At 41.9% G+C, this 27235-nt stretch overlaps 1 protein-coding gene across 4 annotated transcripts in view; it reads left to right on the top strand.

The window, feature by feature from the left end:
- Positions 1-27235, top strand: part of ENOX1 (ecto-NOX disulfide-thiol exchanger 1) — a 383175-nt gene that overhangs the window by 223678 nt on the left and 132262 nt on the right. For 3 of the 4 annotated variants that reach the window (XM_039366738.1, XM_039366739.1, XM_039366737.1), the window contains 2 exons: positions 16412-16538; positions 17924-18061. In XM_039366738.1, coding sequence (XP_039222672.1) covers positions 16529-16538; positions 17924-18061 — 148 coding nt within the window. In that variant the 5' untranslated portion in view covers positions 16412-16528. The remainder of the gene's footprint in view (positions 1-16411; positions 16539-17923; positions 18062-27235) is intronic. The other variant, XM_039366740.1, reaches the window with a different exon arrangement.

Raw genomic sequence — 27235 nt, forward strand, 5'->3', positions numbered from 1 at the left:
TGGTTGTCGACTTAACAACAGTTCATTTAGAGACCGTTCGGAAAAAGTGATTTATGAGATTTTTTTAAACATCCCCAGGGTCATGTGATCAAGATTCACACACTTGGCAACTGACTCACATTTGTGAGGGTTGCGGTGTCCCAAGAGCGTGCGGTTCCCCTTTTGGGACATTCCGACAAGCCTTTGACCACTATACCACTATGCCCTTGCCTCCTTCCTAGGGCTGAGAGAGGGTGACTGGCCCAGGCTCACTCAGTCGGCTTCAAGGTTAAGGCAGGTACTAGAATTCCCAGTCTCCTAGTTTCTAGCCTGGGTGCTTTCAACCACTATACCACTATGCTCTTGCCTCCTTCCTAGGGCTGAGAGATGATGACTGGGCCAGGCTCACTCAGTTGGCTTCATGGCTAAGGCAGGTACTAGAATTCCCAGTCTCCTAGTTTCCAGCCTGGGTGCCTTTGACCACTATACCACTATGCCCTTGCTTCCTTTCTAGAGCTGAGAGAGGATGACTGGGCCAGGCTCACCCAGTTGGCTTCATGGCTAAGGCAGGTACTAGAATTCCCAGTCTCCTAGTTTCTAGCCTGGGTGCCTTCGACCACTATACCACTATGCTCTTGCCTCCTTCCTAGGGCTGAGAGAGGGTGACTGGGCCAGGCTCACCCAGTTGGCTTCATGGCTAAGGCAGGTACTAGAACTCCCAGTCTCCTGTTTTCCAGCCTGGGTGCCTTCGACCACTATACCAAAGCATTATTTGCAACACATAACGGTCTACAATGGGAAAAAACAACCCCTATTTCCTTAGCGAAAGGACCGCTTGCAACGTGGAGGACGTGTCTTCGGGCGCTTGGCTGAATCCAGCGGCCGTATGAACGGCCTCCGTTTAACGTATTTTTTTTTCTCATGGCCTTGCTTCCCCCCCCCCCCCCGTCTTAACGGATGCTCCCTCGACAGCGAGGCAAACACAGAGCTGGTCTTCCTCAAAGCCAAGAAAATCCTCTCAAGCATTACTGATAAGATTTGATTGCTGCAAGAAGAAATAAATAAATAGCTTGCCGGGGAAAGGATCCCACGTGATACAGCAGGCTCATTTAAAGTATTTTTCTATTTATGTGGCAGAGGCTCCTTCCTCCATGTGCCGGCGCGTCGGGGTGCGGTGGCCCGGAGGGAAACTGGTGGTATGCTAATGGTCCGCGGAAAGGGTGCCCCGTGGCGTGGAACATTTTAAGCAGGGCATCAAGCTGAGTTCAACTCGGTGGGAGTTGACTCTAAGCAACGCTGTCTCTCCCCCCCCCCCCGAATGCTTTAAAGTATCTGGCATCGCCGGTTCCTTGAGGGCTATTTACTCCTATATTTATTTATGAATTTACTCATTGGTATACATTAAAGTAGAATGCGTTCCTCCGTTTCCCCGAACGAAGGTATGGCCCTGCCACATATATATTTCCATGGCAACTTCAGTAGGGAAAAAGGAGAAGAACAATAAAAAAATCTGAGCTGGCTTGCGACTGAGCTGGGAATCTTAGCAGAACACCTCACGGAGGTGAGGGAGAACAGAAGGGACCGTTTGTTGGACCTTTGTGGATCCTTTGAGGCAAGACAAGACAAGACGCAATGGATGGAAACTAACCAAGGAGAGAAGCAACCTAGAACTGAGGAGAAGTTTCCTGGCGGAACAATTCATCAGTCGTACAGCTGGCCTTCAGAAGTTGTGGATGCTCCATCCCCGAAGGTCTTCCAGAAGAAATTGGACAACAATTTGTCTGAAATGATATAGGTTTCCTTCCTGAGCAGGGGGTTGGACTAGAAGACCTCCAAAGCCACTTCCAACTCCGTTGTTCTATTATTCTGAATAGCTTCCCCTCAGAAGTTGTGGGTGCTCCCTCACTGGAGTTCATAATGGTCATAAATGCCTTTTTTCAGTGCTATTATAATGTTGAATGTCACTAAGCAAATCATTGTAAGTCGAGAATTACCTGTACCTCAAAATTGGAGACAAATTTGTGCCAGGATAATAATAATAATACATCTCTTTATGAATGCTGAGCAATTTGTTGGCACAATGTCTAGTTTAATGAAGAGAAGGACGAGGGGGGACATGATAGCAGTCTTCCAGTATCTCAGGAGCTGCCCCAAAGAAGAGGGAGTCAAGCTATTCTCCAAAGCACCTGAAGGCAGGACAAGAAGCAACGGGTGGAAACTAATCAAGGAGAGAAGCAACCTAGAACTAAGGAGAAACTTCCTGACAGTGAGAACAATTAACCAGTGGAACAACCTGCCTCCAGAAGCGGTGAATGCTCCAACACTGGAAGTTTTTAAGAAGTGACTGGACAACCATTTGTCTGAAAAGGTATAGGTTTCTTGCCTGAGCAGGGGTTGGACTAGATGACCTCCAAGGTCCCTTCCAGCTTTACTACTACTATTACTACTACTACTACTACTACTACTATTATTATTATTATCATTATTATTACATTACTGTCTATTTCCCTGAGCCAGTAATGTGCAGCACCCACCAGAAAAGCTAACACAATCCTGGCTTGTATAAACAGAGGCGTAGAATCAAGATCACACGAAGTATTAGTACCGCTTTAGAAAGCCCCAGTAAGATCACACCTGGAATACAACAGTCAATTTTGGTCACCAAATCACAAAAAAGACATTGAGAGTTTGGAAAAAGTTCAGAGAAGAGCAACTAAGATGATCCAAGGCCTGGAGACTAAACAGACGAAGAACGGCTGCGGGAGTTGGGTTTGGCTAGTTAGAGAAAAGAAGAAATAGGGGAGACATGATAGCAGTGTTCCAGTATCTGAGGGGCTGCCATAAAGCAGAAGGGGTCACATTATTCACCAAAGCACCAGAGGGCAGGGTGAGAAACAATGGATGGAAACTGATCAAGGATAGAAGCAACCTGGAATTAAGGAGAAACTTCCTGACAGTGAGGACAATTAACCAGTGGAACAGCTTGCCACCAGAAGTTGTGAATGCTCCAACACTGAAAGTTTTTAAGAAGAAACTGAACAACCCCTTTGTCTAAAATGGTAGAGGGTCTCTTGATTCAGCAATGAGTTGGACTAGAAGACGTCCAAGGTCCCTTCCAGCTCTATTCTATTCTAAAGTATCCCAAACACCTGGTTCATACATACACACATCCTGTTTCATCCTAAGAGAACGGGGTTCAAAAAGCTGACATTAAGAATAGCCAACACCAAAGTTAGGGAGTTTTAGTGGCTGGAGGCAAAATGCTTTACTCATAACGCTGCGTAATGTTTAAAGAGTAACTAACACGATGTTTACGACTCTCCAAATATGTCTGAAGGGGAACAAGTTGTTGGTTGATGGCAATTACATTTTTTTCAGTATGTTCCTCTTGTAGGCGGCTTGACCCAGTTGTGTGGAGGTGTGTCAAGGTGTTGAAATGGTGGAGTGCAGGTAACTAATTGACCAAGAGGGTTTCCTATTTTATTTCAGGACTAGCCACCTTTTTTTGTTGAGGAACTTTTTTCTTAAGCCTCCTTGTTGAACTGCCTGCATCCTTTCCGACACCATGAGATTATGAATTTAGGCAAAGCCGAAGAGCCAAAACTGGCTTCTGAAGACAACAATTCTCTCAGGATGCCTGTGGAGATTCTTCATCATCCAGCTCATGGTTTTCCCAAAGGTGTTTTTTTTTTTCCAAAAGGCAACTTAAGAAACGTCTATGGCAGTGTTTCTCAACCTTGACAATTTTAAGGCATGTGGACTTCAACTCCCAGAATTCCACAGCCAGCATTGCTGGCTGTGGAATTCTGGGAGTTGAAGTCCACATGCCTTAAAATGGTCAAGGTTGAGAAACACTGGTCTACGGAGATTCTCAGTCATCCAGGTCATACTTGTCCCGAAGATGCTTCTTTTTTTTTTTCTTGTCCTGAGGTAGATGAAAAATTGCCATTAAGAGAAATGACCAAGTACTTTTGAATTATATTTTAATTAACAGAGGTGATGTTTTGAAAGCATTAACTAATATTATAAACTGGCTGAGTGTGATGACCTGTGTGCAGTTCTACAAAGAAACATTTTTACAAGAAGGGCCAACTGAAAGTCACAAATGGTGTAAGACAGTGGTTCTCAACCTTTTTAATGCCGCGACCCCCAACCGGTCGTAAGTCGAGGACTACTCAACTGGTGCAGCACCGTTTGCAGAATGGGACTTTTGGCGGGCTCAGCAGGGCAGAGACAGCCTGGACAATTCCTATTGGCTTTTGAAAGCCAATAGAATTAGACTCTATTCAAGAGAGTCTATTCTATTGGCTTTCAAAAGCCAATAGAATAAAAGGGAGTAGCACAGCTAAGGAAAAGGGGGGAAAAAATGGCGGACTGCGTTGTTTGGCGACCCCGTAAAATGGTCGTTCGACCCCAAATGGGGTCCCGACCCACAGGTGGAGAACCACTGGTGTAAGATATTACACGTGTAAGGGAGTGTGGTTTTCTGCACATTGTATAAACTTCCCTTTTCCTACGTGTGTGGTCTCAAGATACGAACTTCTGTCTTTTAGTGTGTTAAAGGTAGATAAGAAATCATCCATTAGGTTAAGCGTGGGCGGCAAGCTGTATAAAAATGATACCCTGGGAGTAACTCAGGGTTCAGAATTTGTCATATGAATACTCTGGACTTTTGCGCAAATAAAACCTGTTTTCTCCAACCCTTCGTGGTCGTGTCTTCTGATGTAAGTATCGTGGTTTTTGCACTACAGTCCCACGAGGAAGCTGGACCTAGTTTTTCTTTGAAGACGTTTCACTTCTCCTCCAAGAAACTGAGCAACATGGTGTGTGCAGTACAAGGCAGTGAGTGCAGATCTGTACATTGGGGAAACGAAACAACCCGTTCACAAACGCATGGCGCAATGTGGAAGAACAAACCCATCAGGACAAGAGTCAGCAGTCCATCTGCATTTGAAAAATAAAGGCCGCTCTTTGGAAGACAGCAAAATTCACATTTTGGACAGAGAGGACCACTGGTTTGAAAGAGGGGGTCCAAGAGGCCATCTAGGTCCACATTCAACAGAAGGGGAGGGATACGACACCACCAATCTCCTATCTACAACCCAGTCCTTTCAGCAGTTCCAAAAAGGCTCCACATCCATTTGCACCACTCAGGCGACTCTGAGGACACAGGTAAGCCTCCAGGTGGCTTCAATGACAAAGAAGGCAAATGACCAACTGTCTGCAAGGAGTATAAATCCTTCCACACCCCACCATTCAGTCAGAGCTGAAGAAGCTTCTTGGATGAGAAGGGAAACATCTTCAAAGAATAATAAGAAAATCCCATGAGGACACAGATAAACCTCCAAGTGGCCTCAACGACTCTCTAAAAGAAGGCAAATGACCAGAGGTCTGCAAGGAGTATAAATCCTTTCGTTCCCCACCATCCAGTCAGAGCTGAAGAAGCTTCTTGGATGAGAAGGGAAATGTCTTCAAAGAATAATAAGAAAGTCCCATGAGGACACAGATAAACCTCCAAGTGGCCTCAATGACTCTCTAAAAGAAGGCAAATGACCAGAGGTCTGCAAGGAGTATAAACCCTTCCGTTCGCCACCATCCAGTCGGAGGTGAAGAAGCTTCTTGGATGAGAAGCGAAACATCTTCAAAGAAAAACAAGAAAGTCCCGTTGTCTATTTAAAAAGCACCTTTTGGGATCACATCGGTACAATGCACATTAAAAAAAGGCAGAGCTTTGATAAAACTTCGATAAAATCCTTAATGTCAAGAAAGCCTGTTTTTCTTCCACTGGGCTAAATCTCCCTGAAGCAAAAACATCTTCGTTCAAAATATATTAGAATTTTTCTCTTTCCAATTATAGAAACATAAGATTTGTTGACAAAACACTGTGGGAAGTAGAAGGCAAATCAATGCACCCTCCCTAGCAACTGTGTTTAAATTTGCGGCGTTTTTTCGGAACCCTAAAAGAGAAAAACAGAGTAGAGCAAAGACGTTAAAACCTTCAAAGATTTGTAACACCGTTTTTTTTGTTGCTGGTTACAAAAAAAAAAAAAAAAGAGAGAGAGAGAGAGAGAGAGAAGAAGAATATATTTTTGCTGCAGTGTGTGTAAAATAGCACTGCTATTTTGCACAAATGAATGCAAAAAAACCTGGTAATTCTTCCTCTAGTTAGAAGCTACTATCTTTGCATTTAGGGTTATTTATAGAAGTTCCACTGCATATTTATTTTCATGGAAATAAGCAATAAATGTAATGAACGCTTAGGCAAGAATGACAAACAGCCTGTGTGAGAGTTGAATGCTGGACAATTTGTTTTTGTGGTCCATATATTTTATTGGGCCACTGGTGATGTCGTCAGAGTAGCTTGGAAAATATTTATCTAGCAAGAGAATGATACATTCTCCCCAATGTTTTGTTGGCTTTGATCTAGAACATTTTACAAATGAAGTTTGAAATAGGAGACAAAGGTGTTGTCTGAATGTTTTTGCATCTCTCAGATACCTGGCTTAATAGTAGTAACTGTGGGAGGGATCTCTGAGTGGACAATCCCTTAAATAGGAGCCAGCCGTGTGCTGCAGCTGCCAAAAAAGCCAACACAGTGCTGGGCTGCATTAACAGAGGGGCAGAATCAAGATCATGTGAAGTGTTAATACCACTTTACAATGCCTTGATGAGGCCACACTTGGAATACTGCATCCAGTTTTGGTCACCACGATGTTAAAAAGATGTTGAAACTCTAGAAAGAGTACAGAGAAGAGCAACAAAGATGATTAGGGAACTGGAGGCTAAAGCATATAAGGAACGGCTGCTGGAATTGGGTATGTCTAGTTTAATGAAGAGAAGGACGAGGGGGGACAGGATAGCAGCGTTCCAGTATCTCAGGGGCTGCCCCAAAGAAGAGGGAGTCAAGCTATTCTCCAAAGCCCCTGAAGGCAGAACAAGAAGCAACATATGGAAACTTATCAAGGAGAGAAGCAACCTAGAACTAAGGAGAAACTTCCTGACAGTGAGAACAATTAACCAGTGGAACAACCTGCCTCCAGAAGCGGTGAATGCTCCAACACTGGAAGTTTTTAAGAAGAGACTGGACAGCCATTTGTCCGAAATAATATAGGGTTACCTGCCTGAGCAGGGGATTGGACTAGATGACCTCCAAGGTTCTATTCTATTCTATTCTATTCTATTCTATTCTATTCTATTCTATTCTATTCTATTCTATTCTATTCTATTCTACTCTACTCTACTCTACTCTACTCTACTCTACTCTACTTTCCATTGCATTGCATTGCATTGCATTCCATTCCAATCCATTCCATTCCATATTTCTTTAATGAGTGTCTTTTCCTTCCAAGATAAAAGAGTGATTGCCGTATTAAAAACAAGTTCTAGACAGAATGGAAAAAATGGAAATGTGGCCATTGATATATAGTGACCTTTTCTATATGAACCATGGCTAAGTTTGCTTCTCACCCCCCAGCCCACTAGGCCATAATGTTTTTCCCCATCTAGATTATTTTTCAAAATTTATTATTATGGTTGCAGTTATTTTGCGCTGCAGATGATTCTGTCACCACCACACTGGACTTCCCTAACTCTTCACTGAATTTTACTAGAGCTTCAGTTATTTATTCCTAGGGGCTTAGCCCGGATGCAGCTGGTTTGTGTGACGCAGAACACAACCCACTTGCAGCTTGTTAAAAGCATCTGTTGGTCACCCACACACTGGAACCGAGTTTGAAAAATTGCTGGATCCCATTTAAAGGTCTGTCTCAGTGGATCAGCTGTTTATCTTGCAGATCCCCGGTGTTGTTTTAGGATTTGTGAGCCTTCCTGTAGTCTGCTTTCTGAAGAAAGTTTGGTTTATGTGTTATCCTGCAAATATTACATTTAAAAAAAAAAAAAAAGACAGCACTATTTGGGCCGTTCAGTATCCTGGAAAAACGTGACTTTTTCTCCGAACTGCTGAGCTTTGCTTGAACTGACAAACGGTCTACAGATTTTTCTAAGTTCTCTACAGCTTCTTTAGAGCTGTGAGTTAGTCTTTTAATTATGGAACAGTATTCAGCATCTAAAACATCCCGAATAAAAAATATGAGCCCTCCCCTCCCCTCCCCTCTCCTCTCCTCTCCTTCCATCCTCTTTCCTTTCCTTTCCTTTCCTTCCCTTTCCTTTCCTTTCCTTTCCTTCTTTCCTTTCCTTCTTTCTTCCTTTCCTTTCATCCTGTCTCCTCTCCCCTCCCTCCCCTCTTCTCCTTTCTTTTCTTCTCCTCTTCTCTCCTCTCTTCCCCTCCCCCTCCTCTCCTCTCTTCTCCTCTCCTCTCCTCTCCTCCTCTCCTTGCATTCTGTTTCCTCTCCTCTCCTTTCCTTCCATCCTCTTTCCTTTCCTTTCCTTCTTTCATGTCATTTCCTTTCATCCTGTCTCCTCTCCCCTCCCCTCCCCTCTTTTCTTCTCCTTTCTTTTCTTTTCTTCTCCTCTCCTCTCCTCTCTTCCCCTCCCGCCTCCCATCTTAATCCAGATTCCCTCAAAGCTTCCTATTAAGAACCAAGTAGCTAATATTCTCCACACAAAATTACTTGCTCAGCAGAGCCCTCTGTTACCTCCCCAACGCAGCTGCTGCACACAATGGCAGGGCCCCGATTTACTCAGTTGCCACAGAAATCCACAGGACCCCAGTAGTCATTAAGCAGCCATTTAATTGAGCCTCTCCCAACCAGCCTTTTCCTAGTTCTGATATATTCCACATGGCTTGGGAGACGATTCTCCTGGAATCCTTTCATTGCAATAGGAACAGAAGGATCCAGTCCGTCAAGGACAGATCCAGCGAGCAGCATAGTGATGAAAAAACACTCAGCTCCACTGCCTTTTTCTTCCACCAATGACAGGGAGGAGGAATCACGCAGGAGGTGACAAGGAGAAGCCAGGAAACAGGCCGAAATTTGCTGCCTGCTTCTCCAGGCCAGCCGAAACGGTTGCTAAGAGACATGCCTATAAGGAGAGTGGGAATTGGAAGATCCATCATTGATACGGGAGCAGACAGGGCAATATCGTCGGGCATCCGTGTGACCCCCAAGAATCTCTCTTGACGGCCTTCTGCATGGCTTGATTCTCAGTGATAAACTTGGCTTAATCTTAAATAATAATAATAATAATAATAATAATAATAATAATAATAATAACAGACAAGCACCTGCAACATAACACCCCAGACTTAACAGTTGTCGATAAGAAAGACAAAAAAGTCTGGATAGCGGACGTGGCAGTGCCTGGAGACAGCAGAATAGATGAGAAAGAACTGGAGAAGATCACAAAATACAAAGACCTACAAATAGAAATAGAAAGACTGTGGCAAAAGCAAGCAAGGGTAGTACCAATAGTCATAGGCTCCTTGGGTGCAATCCCAAAACAACTGGAGCACCACTTGAACATCATTGGCATTGACAAATTCGCTATTAGTCAATTGCAAAAGGTGGCTTTACTAGGAACTGCTTCCATCCTGCGACGAGATCTGTAATACATCAAACATCCACATCTGTCTATCCCAGGTCCTGGTAAGGACTCGTTAGGTAGACAAAATGCCAAATCCAGTCTGAACATCTGGCTGACTGTGCGAGCAATTGGCTTTGCTCGTCAGAAGGTCACCAAAGGGGATCACGTGACGTGACCCCCGGGACGTTGCAACTGTCATAAGTACATGCCAGTTGCCAAGCGTCTGAATTTTGATCACGTGACCATGGGGATGTTGCAAGTGTAAGGGTAAAAAATGGAGGAGGAGGAGGAGGAGGAGGAGGAGGAGGAGGAGGAGGAGGAGGAGGAAAACTGTGGGGTCCTTGGTGCTCTCTGAGGTTGATGGTTTTCTTGCAGACATATCATTACCCAACTAGGTAACATCATCAGTGCTAGAAGGGGTTTGAGGAGGAGGAGGAGGAGGAGGAGGAGGAGGAGGAGGAGGAAGAAGAAGAAGACTGTGGGATCCTTGGTGCTCTCTGAGGTTAGTGGTTTTCTTGCAGACATTTCATTACACAAACTAGGTAACCTCATCAGTGCTAGGAGGAAGTGGGGTTTATTGGGGAGAAGGAGGAGGAGAAGGAGGAGGAGGAGAAGGACAAGGAGGACAAGCATGAGGAGGAGGGGGGAGGAGGAGGAGAATTGTGGGGTGCTCTTTGAACTTGGTTGTTTTCTTGCACATGTTTCATTACCCAAACTAGTTGATATCTGTGCTAATCTGGACTAATGAAATGTCTGCAAGGAAACAACCAAATCAGAGAGCACCAATGACCCCTCGTTTCACGAGCACTGATGACGTTACCTAGTCAGGTCATGAAATGCCTGCAAGAAAACCACCAAGCTCAGAGACCACCAAGGACCCCTCGTTACAACCCTGAGCTACAAATATTATTTTTCATTGCTCTTTCGAGCACACTTGGTCCATGAAGATTTTCTCCTGCTGCAAACATTTTAGTTTTCTTCTCCTTGTGTTTGAAGGACTGTCAACCTTCAGTTTAAGCATTTTAATCTTCTTTTAATTAATTTTCTCCTGCAGATTGCTTCCATGTTTATTTACTTTACTTTTAATTTTCCCGTGGTCTCTCGGTTCTTCTTTAAAAAAGAGCTCATATTTCTTTTCTTGATATTTTTTCCTCCATTTGCGAACACTCTGGATTAAGATATCATCCTTTGCTTCACGTCGAGAGTCTACATTCATTCATGACACCTTCTTGAAGTTGTTGCCTAAGGCTTTTATCTTCAGTTTTTCTCTCATTATCCTGATAGCTTCTTCTGAAAACTATTTGAATCTTTCCCTCTGTGAAATTCCCAGCTAGCTCAAATTTGGGCAGTATTTTAAGCTTTCATGATGTCTTTTTTTCTTTTTCTTTTTCTTTTGCCGTAGCTTGTCAAACTCCTTTGTGCATAAAATCAGTGTAGGGACTCTGTTCCTTACCCAGATTTTATATTGACTGAATGTCCCTCGTATCAAATATTCCTGGCATGTTTAATCTCTTTAATTTTCAGATTCAGCCATAGTTTCATTCCATACAGCATTAACCTTGTGAACTCTCAAGCTTCCTTCTTCCATTATATATTCAAGATGGGCAGTATTTAATATTTATTTGTTATGTATATGTAGGGGTGTAGGTCTATACATATGTTGTACATAGTATGTTTTAGGTGTGTGTCATGTATGTGTTTCACTTTGAGAGTGGGCAACTCAATTTCATTTTCGAGGTGTGCTGTTGTGCCCACAGTAAAAAAAAAAGACAATAAAGGTTATCTTATCTTATGTTTGGATACCAATAATTCATGGCTTGTTCTACAGTCGGCAGCTGGAATGACCCTGGATGGCCATTCATAATTTTCTTTCTCATTATGCGCAATAATTTTATTCTGACGTTGTCTGCTAAATAGGTGGCCGTTCATTTATACTGCTTGCAGTATGTCTTGGTGATAAATAGGGAATATTTATCTTTTTCCAAAGGCTACTGGACTTTCTTGTTGTTTTTTTCTTGAAGATGTTTTGCTTCTCATCCAAGAAGCTTCTTCAGTCCTGACTGAATGGTGGAGAATGGAAGACAGGGATCTTCAAACTTGGCCCTTTGATGACTGGTGGACTTCAACTCCCAGAATTCATAATTCCCACAAGTCATCAAAGGACCAAGTTTGAAGACCCCTGTCTTAAATCTAACAAACAAAATGGAGGCTGGCTGAGGAATTCTGGGAGATGAAGTCCACCAGTCATAAAAGGGCCAAGTTTAAAGACCCCTGCATTAGAGAAAACTAAGGCCAGACCACCTACAAAATGAATTGAAGTCAAGGAGGCTTACTCCCACATAAATAAATATCTCAGTTACGGTGGATTTGGCTCTATTTTTTAATGTTTTTGTTTCAAGGACATAAAGGACTCCACGTTTCAGGGAGAAGAAGACAGAAGTACCGGAATTGAGGCGATTTAGCAAACTTTAATTTTCAGGGGGAAAAAAAACTAGTAGTGCTGTGTAGGCAGGAGGCATTTATTTATGACTTTCTTCACATGATTTATGGCCCTACCAATCATAGACTCTGGTCTGCTTGCAGTAAAAAAAAGAATCCTCCAGAGTTTTAAAGAAACAGGAAAGGCATACTTAAAATTAAACCCTGATCCAGAAAGCACTTTAGTTTCCCATAAATATCAGAAGACCAGAAATACTCCAGGATCCCAGCTATTGCTTCTCCCCCCCTCCCCCCCAGCAGAACTATTCTAAACTGCTTCAACCAGAGGAAAAATAAATAACTCTGAATTTCTCACACGGTCACGAGCTATTGTTGCAGAATTGGATGTGAAGGAGAGAAAAGCCACAGAAGCTCGGCACGAATTTAGGGAATGTATTCATTCCAGCAGGATAGAGAGAGAGAGAGAAGCGAGGGTCATCTGTCATCTGTCATTTTGTTTGTAGGTGTGACCAGCTTTTGTGGGGCTTTAGAACAGTTACAGCTTTCATAACACCATCCTTACATATGAACCGGGGTGGTGCAGTGCTTAGAATGCGGTATTGCAGGCTGACTCTGCCCATTGCCAGCAGTTCGATCCTGAGGGGCTCAAGGTTGTCTCAGCCTGCCATCCTTCTGAGGTCGGTAAAATGAGGACCCAGATTGTTGGGGGAAACAGGCTGACTCTGTAAAACTGCTTAGAGAGGGCTGTAAAGCACTGTGGAGTCGTATATAAGTTCAAGTGCTATTGCTATCTTTCCTCCCTCCCTCTCTTCCTTCCTCCCTCCCTCCATCCCTCTCTCTCCCCTCCCTCCCTCCCTCCCTCCCTCCCTTCCTTCCTTCCTTGATGGCACAGCGGTTGGAATGCAATACTGCAAGGCTGACTCTGCCCACAGTCAGGGGTTCGATCTTGACCAGTTCAAAGTTGACTCGGCCTTCCATCCTTCCGAGGTCGGTAAAATGAGGACCCAGATTGTTGGGGGCAACAGGCTGACTCTGTCAACCACTTAGAGAGGGCTGTAAAGCACTGTGGAGTCGTATATAAGTCCAAGTGCTGTTGCTATCTTTCCTCCCTCCCTCCCTCGCTCCCTTGATGGCACAGCGGTTGGAATGCAATACTGCAAGACTGACTCTGCCCACAGTCAGGAGTTCGATCCTGACCGGTTCAAGGTTGACTCAGCTTTCCATCCTTCCGAGGTCGGTAAAATGAGGACCCAGATTGTTGGGGGGGGGAGGCAACAGGCTGACTCTAAAAACCGCTTACAGAGGGCTGTAAAAAAGCACTGTGAAGCGGTATATAAGTCTAAGTGCTGTCGCTGTCGCTATCCTTCTCTGAGGCAAGTCAGCCCCAAGGGTGGCCTTCATTAATGCCAGCCATGTAGATCTCCTGTAAATTTCCATTTTCTTTTTTCAGAACTGAAAACAAATGGCGGAAATGCTTTTTTTTAACCCCTCCTTCATTTTTTCCTCTTTGGGTTGTTTTTTTTTGGGGGGGGGAAATCATTGATTCTCCCACCCAATGGGTGACTTATACCATTAATGTAATTTTGGTGGTGGAAAAGACCACAGCCATCGTCTGCTTGTGTTATTGAGTATCTCAGTATATAATGGGACATTTTGCTTTGAAGAACATCAACATTGTCAACATCAAGAACTGAAGAAGCTTCTTGGATGAGAAGTGAAACTTTTTCAAGAGAAAAAAAACAAGAAAGTCCAGATGTTGCTTAGCTTTAGCAAAGTTAGCACTCTCTTCGTTTATTGCCTCTTTGACCATTCTAGGTCTACCATTTCTCTTGAGGGCACTTTGTCATCCCAGATTCAATTTCATTGCCGCTGCATTTTCTAAAAAAGGACTTTGATGTCAATATCTAGCAAAACATTTTGGAATAACGAACCTGCTTCACTGGCGTTTGGTAGCACGGGACCAAATTTAATCAGGATAAAAGGAAGAGTTTGAATCTTAACGAACACTAGGACAGTCAGGGAAAAAAAAAAAAGTGGGAAAACCCCCAAAGCTAATTTTCCAAATCCTACGGAGATGTTTATTATCAAGTAAAATAATCAGTTGATCAAGTAGACAGTATGAAGCAGAACTATAATGTTAAACTAGGTAGATATTTTTTTAAAAAATATATATATAATAATAATTATATTAGATGTTCTCTCCTGGATACCAGTTCAGAAATGTGCTATTTGATAACCATTCTGTCCACTTTCTTCCCTACTTCAATGGGCCGTATTTTTAGGACTGGGTACCACTCAGAATTCTTCAGCATTAGTGTTATAAACACGGCAAACAAATTAAGACGTTCTTCCGTTGGGTTTCTGCTGGCTTTGAAGAATAAAACCCATAAAAAATTGTGTGCGACGTTAATGGAAATTGTGCAAGACTTTGACTGATTAAATCCCAACTGTGCTTGGTCCGCTCTTTGGTATACTGAGCTTCTTCAATGAACATTTTCCCAGCACAAACTTATTTTCTTAAACAAACAAACCCTGCCACTGTTTGCATATAACTTTTTTGTTTTTCAGAGACTTCTGTTGCAGCAGATGTTTGAAAGAGATTAATGCTAGGCAGGAACTCTGAAAAAAAATCTAGAATTCTCCAAGCACCACAGAGAGCGAATCTCTGTTTTCAACACAATACTTTCATATATAAAACACATCTATATAAATCTATCTCTGTCTCAATTTCTATCTCTCTTTATTTTTTCTCTCTCTCTGCTTCTCATCTATCTTTCTATCTCTATGTATCTATCCATCCATCTCTCTCATTTATCTATCTGTCTATCTATCTACTTATCTACCTACCTACCTTATCTACCTACTCTATCTATCTATCTATCTATCTATCTATCTATCCATCCATCTACCCACCCACCCACCCACCCACTTACCTCTATCTATCTATCTATCTATCTATCTATCTATCTATCTATCTATCTATCTATCTATCTATCTATCTATCTATCTACCTACCTACCTACCTACCTACCTACCTACCTACCTTATCTACCTACCTACTTTGTCTGTCTGTCCGTCCATCCGTCCATCCATCCACCTACCTACCTACTTACCTTATCTCTCTCTCTCTCCATCCATCCACTCACCCACCTACTTACTTCTATCTATCTATCTATCTATCTATCTATCTATCTATCTATCTATCTATCTATCTATCTATATCTGCTTACCTATCTAACTACTTTATCTACCTACCTACTCTGTCTGTCTGTCTGTCTGTCTGTCCATCCATCCACCCACCCACCCACCCACCTGCCTACTTACCTTATCTATCTATCTATCTATCTATCTATCTATCTATCTATCTATCTATCTATCTATCTATCTATCTATCTATCAATCTATCATATATAACACATAATATAATGTTATGTATAATACTTCTTGTGGAACATGTTTGTGTATTTTATGCCTTAATCCATACGATAACGTTATTATGTCTTGAGAATGTCCATGTTATTACGTTACTATTATTATTACTATGTCTCTTAATGTCAATAGAGATATACTCTCTGGAGCTGGAGTAAAAACCATCATACTTCTGCCTTTACATCTTTTAAAATAAAATGGTACAATGTAACTCCTGATGACAAATAGCAGTTCTGGAATTTTTCTGTGTGCCAGCCCTGCTGAATGTAAGATCCTCTTTTTATCAGAAGATTGCCAGTCACCATAAATTAAATCTGGACAACCGTTTGTTTGAAATGGTATAGGGTTTCCTGCTTGAGCAGGGGGCTGGACTAGAAGACCTCCAAGGTCCCCTCCAGGTCTAGTATTCTATACATTCGGATTGATAACAGAGAACTTCATTATCCTTTGAATGTTTTTTTTTAAATTACTGTAGTTACCCAATCAAAAGTCAAGAAGAAGAGCTAAAGGATTCTCATTTAAACATTTGGAGAAAAATTGTTAACTCTCTTGCCTTGACCCTAATTTTTAAGGTACGCAGTTATAATATGCCACTTTGCAAATAAATAAAAAAACCCATTTCTTAACTTGAGTGCCTCAAGGTAATTTTTTTTTCCGCCTTCTGTATTCCCACCTTACTTTTTTTTTTTTGTACCCAGAAACCTATTCCAGAGTTAAGTTGTTTCTTCAGCCTTTCAATAGCAATTAATTTTTAACTTTTTAAAAAAGGCATTTCCAGTCTTAAGTATCTCCTCCCAGCAGACCCCAGCTTGGAAAAGTAGCTGTGCAGGAGCTGATAAAACCTAAACACTGGAGTGGTGAAGCAGCCCAGAGGCAAAATATTCAGCCAGGTTAATTTTGTTCTCAATCAGCAGGAACCTCCAATGGCATAATATTCATTTTGATGTCTTGGCCAGAGCTGTGCATTTGAGTTTTCTCCGGAAAGCTCTGGCTATCTTTCCTGCAAAGATCTGTAAGAAGATCAATTCAAAAATCATTTTCAATTCCTGATTCTTTTTTTCTTTCTTTTTTCCTTCCAAAGCCTACTGCGCTAAAAGTGGATCCAGGACCTTTTTGCCTTTCAAGCTGTTAATATAGGAGCAAATGAAGACGTCAACGTGTGTCGGGAGAAAGTTGGCGAGAAATACCTAGCAGAACCATGGGCACAGGTGAATGTCTCTTTGGTAGTTCTAGTTGCACGTTTATTATTATTATGGATCATTGCACCCCAGACTTAACAACTGTCGATAAGAAAGACAAAAAAGTCTGGATAGTGGACGTGGCAGTGCCTGGAGACAGCAGAATAGACGAGAAAGAACTGGAGAAGATAACAAAAAACAAAGACCTACAAATAGAAATAGAAAGACTGTGGCAAAAGCAAACAAGGGTAGTACCAATAGTCATAGGCGCCTTGGGTGCAATCCCAAAACAACTGGAGCACCACTTGGACACCATTGTTGTTGTTGTTGTTGTTGTTGTTGTTGTTGTTATTTTAAAAAAGAATTGTATTTGTCCCAAAGGTGCTTTTTCAAAAGGCAACCTGACTTTGTTTTTCCTTGAAGACATTTCGCTGCTCATCCAGGAAGCTTCTTCAACTCTCACGGAATGGTGGAGAATGGAAGGATTTATTTTCCTCACAATCATCTAGTCTTTAGGACTCCCCCTGAGAGTTGTTGAGGCCACCTGGACAGATAGACAGATAAACCTCCAAGTGGCCTCAATGCCTCTCAGAGGGAGCGCCAACGATGACAGCAAGTAATGTAAATCTTCCTGTTCTCCAGCATTCAGTCAGAACTGAAGAAGCTTCTGGGATGAGAAGCGAGACGTCTCCGAGGAAAAACAAAGTCTAGCTGCCTTTTAAGAAAACACCTTTAGGACAACCGTGATCTGGATGATGGAGAATCTCCCTTAGACAATAACATTCGGGGTGTCTCACAACAAAATTGCATTAGGTCACTTGGGGATCAGGATGGGAGGTTCATATTTTTCAGTGTCTCCCCCAGAACGTAGAATATACGCCAGGTTGATTTGATATCCTTCCCGTCCAATTTATTTTAACGTCCTGCCTAGCTCAAATTCATCCTTTTACTCCCAAGGAATTCCTGTGTGATGCTGTTGCGACAAAACCAATATTGAGTTGTACAGAAGCTGAACGGAAAACTAGATTTTGGCACAAACATTCAAGGCCAAGGAGGCCTCTAGTCAGAAACGCACGGCAGAGGTGAAGTTTTCAAGGGCCTCCCCCCCTCCTCAATTTCTTGCCGTGCTAAATTCATTATTCTCACCAAACCTATCAATGTCCTTGGGAATTTGTTTCCATAGGAACCTTTGCCCTTTATTGGGTTAGGTCTCAACAGACATTGTATATATTGGATTTTTTTTTTTTTTGCTTTGTGGCTGGTGCCGCGGTGTACTTTTTCCGGTAGATGAAGGAGAACAGGGAGAAAAGTACGATCCGAGATAATTGCACAGAAAGAATGGAAGAGAATTCTTTGGTTTGCCCACTGACCCGTCTAGCAATCCTGTTGATCAGAATATGCTTCTTTTCCATCAGCAGCTGATGGCTTGGGGAACATAGCTATAGATACAACACAATTTAACATGTCAGTCACTGATCCGTCAGCCTGGGCAACCGCAATGAATAACCTCGGAATGGTGCCGGTGGGATTAACTGGACAACAGCTTGTGACAGGTAAGGCTTTTGCGAAGATTTGTTGCGTAGATTGTTTATGGATTTTTGGGAAAGCCCTCAGATAAATGTCGAAGCTTTCTGAAGTTGTGTGCTGGGTGTGAGTGTCTTTAGTATACATTCAGGGATGTGTGTGTGTGTGTGTGTGTTTGTATATATTTGAATTTCTTTTTTTGTTGACAGAGAGTTAAAGAATTAAATGGGAGACTAGAATAGCTATTTCAAACTTTTTAGCTCTCATCAGCTAGCCATACCCTTATGGGGTTCAAACCCCATAAGGGTATGGCTAGCTGATGAGAGATAAAAAGCTCAAAATAGCTATTCTAGTCTCCCATTTAATTCTTTAACTCTTTGTCAACAGAAAAAAAAAGAAATTCGAATTTGTAGTGTATCGCAGTAGCAACCTGAGCCTGCTTAACACTCCTAGGCTGGGGCTGCAAGGCAAATGTGATCATAATAGTAGAACTGCAGTATAGCAGTTACAAAAACCAAGGTGCATTAATATATATGTGCTAAATTTTTTTTTTGATTGCTAACAAAGAATTAAAGGGGGACTGGGATAGCTATACTTCCTCCCATATTTGGGCCGAGAGGGTGCATCAAAAAAACACTCAAGACACACACACACACACACACACATATTGCTAAAGACAAAGATATCCTTTTATTAAAACTGTGCAATCTACTTTATTAATGCTATGTACAAGCCGTTAATCTCTTGCATTAACGAGCATCTAATCTATCTAGTACCTTTTCATGAAAAATAGAGAGAATTCCCCTAAGGAAATTGCAGGTGGTTTTTTTTTTAAAGCTACAAAATTATTTTTAAAACCCAGTGCTGGGCTGGCTGAATCCGAAAGGGAAGTTTCATAAGAAATATTTACTGGGGTTTTTTTTGTTTGTTTTTACTTTTAAAAAAGCTATTTTTTACCAAAGCATTTGTTAACATTCATGCAAAGGAGTAGCAATAGGAAATTAGTTAAAACCTTCTACTGTAGCAAGGGGGGGGGGGAAGAGGGTTGTTAGGCTAACTGAAAGAAATGCGGATAAAAATAGACACTTGGAATAAAGGAATCTAAAATAGCTCATTTTGCAACATTATCAGGTCACTGGACTCGAGAGTTCTCATCACTTCTGTTTTCCCCTGCGATCTTCAGTTGAGATCAAAATGTTAGGATTTAATTTGCATTCCGCCAGAATTTGCTACTGGAATGTGAAGACAGGCCCAAAATATCTAGCATATAATCTGTCAAGTTGCAAGGATTTGGTGGCGTTCTCTTTGAAAATCAAGTTAATCTTGGCTTCATACAACATTTCTGCAGGTGTTAATAATGATGATGATGATGATGATGATGATGATAATAATAATAATAATAATAATAATAATAATAATAATAATAATAATGAAGTTGGAGGGGACCTTGGAGGTCATCTAGTTCAACCCCCTGCTCAGGCAGGGAACCCTATACCATTTCAGACAAATGGCTGTCCAGTCTCTTCTTAAAAACTTCCAGTGTTGGAGCATTCACCGCTTCTGCAGGCAGGTTGTTCCACTGGTTAATTGTTCTAACTGTCAGGAAGTTTCTCCTTAGTTCTAGGTTGCTTCTCTCCTTGATGAGTTTCCATTCGTTGCTTCTTGTCCTGCCTTCAGGCGCTTTGGAGAATAGCTTGACTCCCTCTTCTTTGGGGCAGCCCCTGAGATATTGGAATACTGCTATCATGTCTCCCCTTGTCCTTCTCTTCATTAAACTAAACATACCCAATTCCAGCAGCCGTTCCTTGTATGCTTTAGCCTCCAGTCCCCTGATCATCTTTGTTGCTCTTCTCTGCACTCTTTCTAGGGTCTCAATATCTTTTTTACATTGTGGTGACCAAAACTGGATGCAGTATTCCAAATGTGGCCTTACCAAGGCATTGTAAAGTGGTATTAATACTTCACGTGATCTTGATTCTATCCCTCTGTTAATGCAGCCCAGCACTGTGTTGGCTTTTTTGGCAGCTGCAGATTTATTTATATTTACACCCTGTCTTTCATTCAAGGTAGCGTGCACGAGGTTTTTCCCCTCCTGTTTTTCACAGAAACGATAACTATAAGAGGTTGGTTGGGCCGAGAATGAATGAATGGCACCCAAAGAGCTTCTGTGGTTAAGAAGATCTAGGACAGGGCTAGGCAAACTTGACCCTTTCATGACTGGTGGACTTCAACTCCCAGAATTCCTGAGCCAGCCATGCTGAGGGGAAAGGGAGAGGTTTCCAAGCTGAGCCATGTTGGCTCAGGAATTCTGGGAGTTGAAGTCCACCAGTCATAAAAGAGCCAAGGTGGCCTACCCCTGATCTAGAACAACGGTTTTTCCCCTCAAGGTCTGCCATCTTGATCACTATAGATAGCCCTTGACTTACTACAGTTCACTTGGTGTTACAACAGCAATGAAAAAAGTAACTTATGACCATTTTTCCCACTTATGACCGTTGCAACATCCCCACGGTCATGGGATCAAAATTCCGACACTCGGCAATTGACTCATATCCAGTGGTGGGATTCAGATATGTGAACAACCAGTTCTCTGCATGGATGCCGCTTCCGGAAATCCATTCTGGGCCTGCTGGGCAACAAAAAATTAGCTACTGGTTCTGCTGAACCGGTGTGAACTGGCTGAATCCCACCACTGCTCATATTTATGATGGTCACAGAATAGAACAGAAAATAGAATAGAATGGAATGGAATGGAATGGAATAGAATAGAATAGAATAGAATAGAATAGAATAGAATAGAAATAGAATAGAATAGAATAGAATAGAATAGAATAGAATAGAATAGAATGGGCCTTGGAGGTCTTCTAGTCCAGCCCCTGCTCAAGCAGGAGATCTTACATCATTTCAGACAAGTGACTGTCCAGTCTCTTCTTAAAAATCTCCAGTGATGGAGTGCCCACAACTTCTGAACGCAAGCTATTCAATCAGAATAGAGCTGGAAGGGACCTTGGAGGTCTTCTAGTCCAGCCCACTGCTCAAACTGGAGACCCTAGACCATTTCAGACAAGTGACTGTCCAGTCTCTTCTTAAAAACCTCCAGGGATGGAGCGCCCACGATGTCTGAAGGCAAGTTCTCTCCACTCCATCTCTAACTTCTAATTTGCCCTTGAAAATCAGCAGGCAGTTTCAGGGAAGCTGCCATGATAATATTACAGTTTACCGACACGTGAAAATAAAAAAAAGTAAAATAAAAATCACACAGCCCTACAAATTACTTGAAAAGGGGCAAAATTCTTCCACTGTATTATCACGGCAACAAGTCCCATCAATTCTGTGGGGTCGGCCGATACGATCCGCTTACGGGTAGCACAAAATCAATGGGGAAGGCCCGATTCGCTGAAGAACAGCTCGACTAATTTAACAACCAGAGCAACCCACTTAACAACTCTGGCAAGAAAAGTTGTAAAATGGGGCAAAATCCACTTAACACGTGTCTCGCTTAGCAACGGAAACGTTGGGCTCCATTGTCATTGTAAGCCAAGGACCACCTGTAGTTTATCAGCTGGTTTAAGGGGGAAAGCTACATGAGGAAAAAAAAAAAGAGAGAGAGAGAGAGAGAGAGAGATCTGAATGTACAATCTGTAAATCTGTCCAGGCTGAAATCCCTCAGCCATTCTTATAAATTAATCCTTACAAATCACTGGTCCTTCTTGATAGGGTTCTAATTATCTAATTGCCTTGCCAAATCCTCAAAGATTTATTGATTTCCCTCCCCCACCCGGATGATGTCATCCTCTTTCACTTGTGAGAGTCCTGAGTTTTCCTGAGGCTTCATCCATCTTTTTCTCATCACACGGAATCCATTAAGGGGATAGAGATGAGCCTGCAGCACAATTGTTCTTCTTCTTTGGATTTTAGGAACTCTCTGAGTGCATTGCCTGTTACAACACAACAGAAATGAAGAGCAGGCACGTGTGTGTGTGTGTGTGTGTGTGTGTGTGTGTCACAGCAAACATAAAGAGTTAGGGAACTGGGCAAAGAATAAACACAACGGGCGGCCCGTTGTGTAGGCTGATCGTTTCATTTATGGCAGCAGAACAGAGTACCAAGCAGTGTGTCTTTTGTTAAAGCTAGGGAATCAGACAAAGGAATGTTTTTAGGGGAGATCAAGGTTTGATTGCAAAAAAAAGAGAAAAATCTACTTAAATGCAAGTAGTCCTCAATTTACAAGAGTTTGTTTAGATGTCCCTGTGGAACATCATCCCTGCAGAGATGACAGTGGCCCCAATTTGGACATTTTTTCCTCAAGGCCCTGAAGACCTGGTTTTGCCAACAAGCCCGAGGAACCCAGAGTGGAATGGAGCCCATCAAGTGGCTTGTCCCAAAGGTGCTGTTCAACAGGCAACTGGACTTTCTTGGTTCGTTGCTTGAAAACATTTCACTTCTCATCCAAGAAGCTTTGCCCAGTTCTGACTTCAGAAGCTGAAGAAGCTTCTTGGTTGAGAAGCGAACCCTTTTCAAGGCAAGAACCAGGAAAGTCCAGTTGCCTCTTGAAAAAGCATCTTTGGGACAACCAGGACCTGGATGACTGTGAATCTCCTTTGACATCAAGGGGCTTGTTTGATTAGCTGTTGTCCCCGGGTGGTGGTGGTAATGGAAGGCTATTGCTTTTTTATTGTTTTCTATTAAGTTTTGTATCTTTATAAGCTGCTGAGAGTTACTGAGGTTGAGTTGAGCATCCATATATACTGTGGGCACAACTATTAGGCAAGCTGTGCTTTGGAGGGTTAATTTTCTTATTGAACAACGACGGTGCTCTGGGTCAATCCCAAATGCTAATAAAACTCAAACCTGAATATTTAAGAAAGTAAAAGTGAGGCTTTGGCTGTCTTCAGAGACTATCTATGTGTGCACAATTATTGGGCCACTATTTGTAATACCATCAAACATCCACATCTGCCTATCCCAGGTCCTGGGTAAGGACTCGATAGGTAGATAAAATGCCAAATCCAGTCTGAACATCTGGCTGACTGTGTGATGATCGATAATAATAATAATAATAATAATAATAATAATAATAATAATAATAATAATAATAATAATAATAATAATGTTGGAAGGGACCTTGGAGGTCATCTAGTCCAACCCCTGCTCAGGCAGGAAACCCTATACCATTTCGGACAAATGGCTGTCCAGGCTCTTCTTAAAAACTTCTAGTGATGGAGCATTCACTGCTTCTGGAGGCAGGTCGTTCCACTGGTTAATTGTTCTCACTGTCAGGAAATTTCTCCTTAGTTCCAGGTTGCTTCTCTCTTTGGTTAATTTCCATCCGTTGCTTCTTGTCCTGTCTTCAGGGGCTTTGGAGAATAGCTTGACTCCCTCTTCTTTTGGGCAGCCCCTGAAATATTGGAACACTGCTATCCTGTCCCCCCTCGTCCTTCTCTTCATTAAACTAGACATACCCAATTCCAGCAAGCGTTCCTTGTATCTTTTAGCCTCCAGTCCCCTGATCCTCTTTGTTGTTCTTCTCTGCACTCTTTCCAGAGTCTCAACATCTTTTTTACATCATCGTGACCAAAACTGGATGCCGTATTCCAAGTGTGGCTTTACCAAGGCCTTGTAAACTGGTATTAACACTTCATGTGATCTTGATTCTATCCCTCTGTTAATGCAGCCCAGCACTGTGTTGGCTTTTTTGTCAGCTGCAGCACACGGCTGGCTCATGTTTAACCAATTGTCCACTAGGACCCTGAGATCCCTCTCACAGTTGTTACTATTGAGCAAGGTACCATGTCCTATACTAGTATCATGCAACTAAATGAAAAACAAAAAATTGCCCATCTCACTTGTTTATTTACACCTGTTAAAGCAAGAATAGTAAACCAGCAATTCAAAACGTGCAAATAAACATTTCTGACATTTCCCAAAAAATAAATTAAAAATCAGTGTTGATCTCCTTAGGCCACACCCTCCCTCATTACACAACTACACATTGCCTGATATGTTTATATCCACTAAGCATTCAAGTTTATACAGCTTGGCGGTGGACAATACGCATGAAAATGATCATGTGGTCAAAATACTCACTTGCCTAATAATTGTGCACACAGTGTAAATTTTCTGAATCAATCAATCAAGCAATCAAATCCCATTCTTCACCCTGGGGACATGTGTTGTGTTCTTTATCTCCACAACTCCCACATCTCTTCTCGAAAAGACACTTGAATATATATCTCAGCCTTCTTAATCAGCAAGTATCTGACATCCTTGTAACGAATGAAGCAATTTGCCAGACTCGTGGGACTTTTTTTATTTCTATTTTTTTCTTTTGCTTCTAATTCTCACTCCAGCGATATCATTTTTGGCTATTGTTTTCCTTTGTATACATTATGTTTTGAATAAAAAGAAGCTCGGTTTTTTGTGTGTTTTTTCTCCACTTCGCTTGTCATCTGTTGACAATTCCCAGGCTTTGTTGCTTTTGTCTTGGGATACGATTGACTGTATAGAACTGATTAAAGGAGATTATCATGGAATTCTTTTGGACTGCCATTACAAGTAGGAGGGCTAAAACAAAATTGCTGAGGTTTCCACTTCATCCAAGTTATTGCTTTTGATAAACTTTCAGAAAAGGCACGCTTAAACGTTGGAGCCTAAACTTAATTTCCACTCTGTAAACAACGGAAAATGTTTCCTTTTATGTCAAAATTAGCGATTAAAATTATCGAAGCTCTGATTATATTATAGAGCCAGTTCAATGCATCATAAATAGCTTTAAAAAAACTCAAACTTTCTTTCTAAATCAGCTTGTTCCGTGTCACAAACAATGTTGTTTAACAATATTTAAACAATCAACTTGTTCCGTGTCACAAACAATATTGTTTAAGAAAAATATATATTTTTTCTTAATATCTGTATTTGCTATTTCTTCATGTTCCCCCAAAGGGGACGGGGAATTTGGTTTTTGTGCGGTGGTCACAGAATTTCAGATGAGAATACCCTGATCTTGAGGATTTGGGGCAGTTTTGCAGAATTTGACAATTTTGCAAGGTTCTTTCAATCAATAAACAGGCTTCTGGGATAGAGAGGATTACAGATAGTCAATAAACTTACAACAGTTTCTCGTGAAAAAAACCAATGAAAAAGACAAGAGACAGCAGCGCAAAACACTAATTCTTACTTTAAGATTCAGAGGTTTATTTTGCTAATGATTTGGAACATAGAAAGCATAATAACACAACATCACTTACATTAATAACCCATTGCAATGAGGACTATATGGCATAGCAGATTCCAAAAGGACAGCTATAGGCCAATGGCAAATCAATCAGGTCCATACCCAAGCCCTTATACCAGTGGTGGTGAACCTATGGCACGGGTGCCAGAGGCGGCACTCAGAGCCCTCTCTGTGGGCACGTGCATTGTAGCCCCAGTCCTAGGCCTTCAGCTGGGTTTTATAAAACCTTTTCGCTTTAGGCCTCCGCCGCCGTGTGCAAAAAAAAGAGGTTCAATCAATCAGTCAATTTCAACTTCTCGCGGGAAAAAAAAAGATCTTGCAAAGTTGGAATTGATTGATTGAACTTTTTAAGCCCCACCCTGTCTGCCATTATCACTGCAGCCACGCCCACCCAATGGGCCACACCCACCCATTGGGCCACACCCACCCGGCACCCGACGATGCATAAGTGGGTTTTGGGTTGCAGTTTGGGCACTCGGTCTCTAAAAGGTTCGCCATTACTGCAAGTTTATACCCTTTCTCATTCTAAGACTGTAGTCAGATGGTCTGCTGACTTTTGCTGATTTATGCTGATTTTTGCTGACTTTCTACTGACTTCCTGCTGACCTTCTGCTGAACATAACTTTCCACATATACCCATGGACATTGGAACCCGCATCCATCAGCTGCTTTCAGTTCCCTATTTCTTACTGTTCCAGACTTTAGGTTCTAAATATACTTGAAACAAGCAAGCTTAACAAAATCATATTAAATAAAGTACAGTTGCAAACCGCAAAATTAAGCACAGCACAGACTTTGGTTCAATATTTTGTCCACGAGGCCTGATTCAGTTCACCTGGGCCTAAACCTTGCATAAAAAAAAACCAATAGCCAATATTTTCGTTTCCCACAAGTTCATTTGGCGACCATTCAAAGTTACAACGGCACTGAAAAAAGTGACTCTATGGTCTATCTCTATGGTCACGTGATCAAAATTCAGAGGCTTGGCAACTGGCATGTACTTATGACAGTTTCAGTGTCCCGGGGTCACATGATCTCCTTTTGCGACCTTATGACAAGCGAAGTCAATGGGGAAGCCAGATTCACTTAACAACCATGTTACTGACTTAACAACCGCAGGATTCACTTAGCAACTGTGGCCATAAAAGTCGTAAAATGGGGTAAAACTCACTTAGCAAATGTCTCACTTACCAGCAGAAATTCTGGGCTTAATTGTGGGCGTAAATGGAGGACTATTTGTGTCAAAAGACCTGTGCTATACTTTTTGTTGTTGTCAGAAAAGGTGCGTAGATCCTTCTGTGTATATTTTAGGAAACAAATCTTGCATTTAATCCCTTATCGAGTCATCAACCATTTTATTTTCACACGTTCTTCCTCATTTATCATTTTAAAGGAATATTGGAAGGGAGAAAAGCCTTCCCATGAGTGGAAACTGAGCTGAGAATGTAGATTTTGTAATAGCAATAACACGAGAGAGGATTTCTTAATGGCTGAATTGCTAACACATTGCTTACGAGTAGAATTCATGAAATACGATCGTGATGTTCAGCGTTCAATTGTCTCTGCTTTTTGAGGAGAAGATTGCTTGCTGCCATTTTTCCAATATATTTTTTTTAAAGAATTTCATATGATGAAGCACTTCTGTTTCTGTTTTCACGCCTTTTTACATAATCACTTTTGTTCACGCTTTCTAACGTTGGAGAAAAATGAGGTTAGCGGTTGATTGTTGTCCTTTTGGAATGGACTCGCCTTTCTGCATTCGGTTTGTCCCCATCTCATGAAATGTTGCAAGTCCTTGAATAAAAATGTAGGCTTGCATTCCAGATTTAGCCGCATGTGGCCATAATTAAACCGAGAAAGAGAAATTGAATTGTACTGTTGGACCTTTGAAATGCAAATGAAGAGCCAACGAAATCTGCAGATAGAGGTAGCCATTCTCTCTCAGCCCGCCGCTTTTTCCTTACAGAAA

The sequence above is a fragment of the Crotalus tigris genome, unplaced genomic scaffold, assembly GCF_016545835.1.
Source record: "Crotalus tigris isolate CLP2741 ecotype Arizona unplaced genomic scaffold, ASM1654583v1 scf7180000020351.1464749751:1500972, whole genome shotgun sequence".
In the NCBI taxonomy this organism is placed as follows: domain Eukaryota; kingdom Metazoa; phylum Chordata; class Lepidosauria; order Squamata; family Viperidae; genus Crotalus; species Crotalus tigris.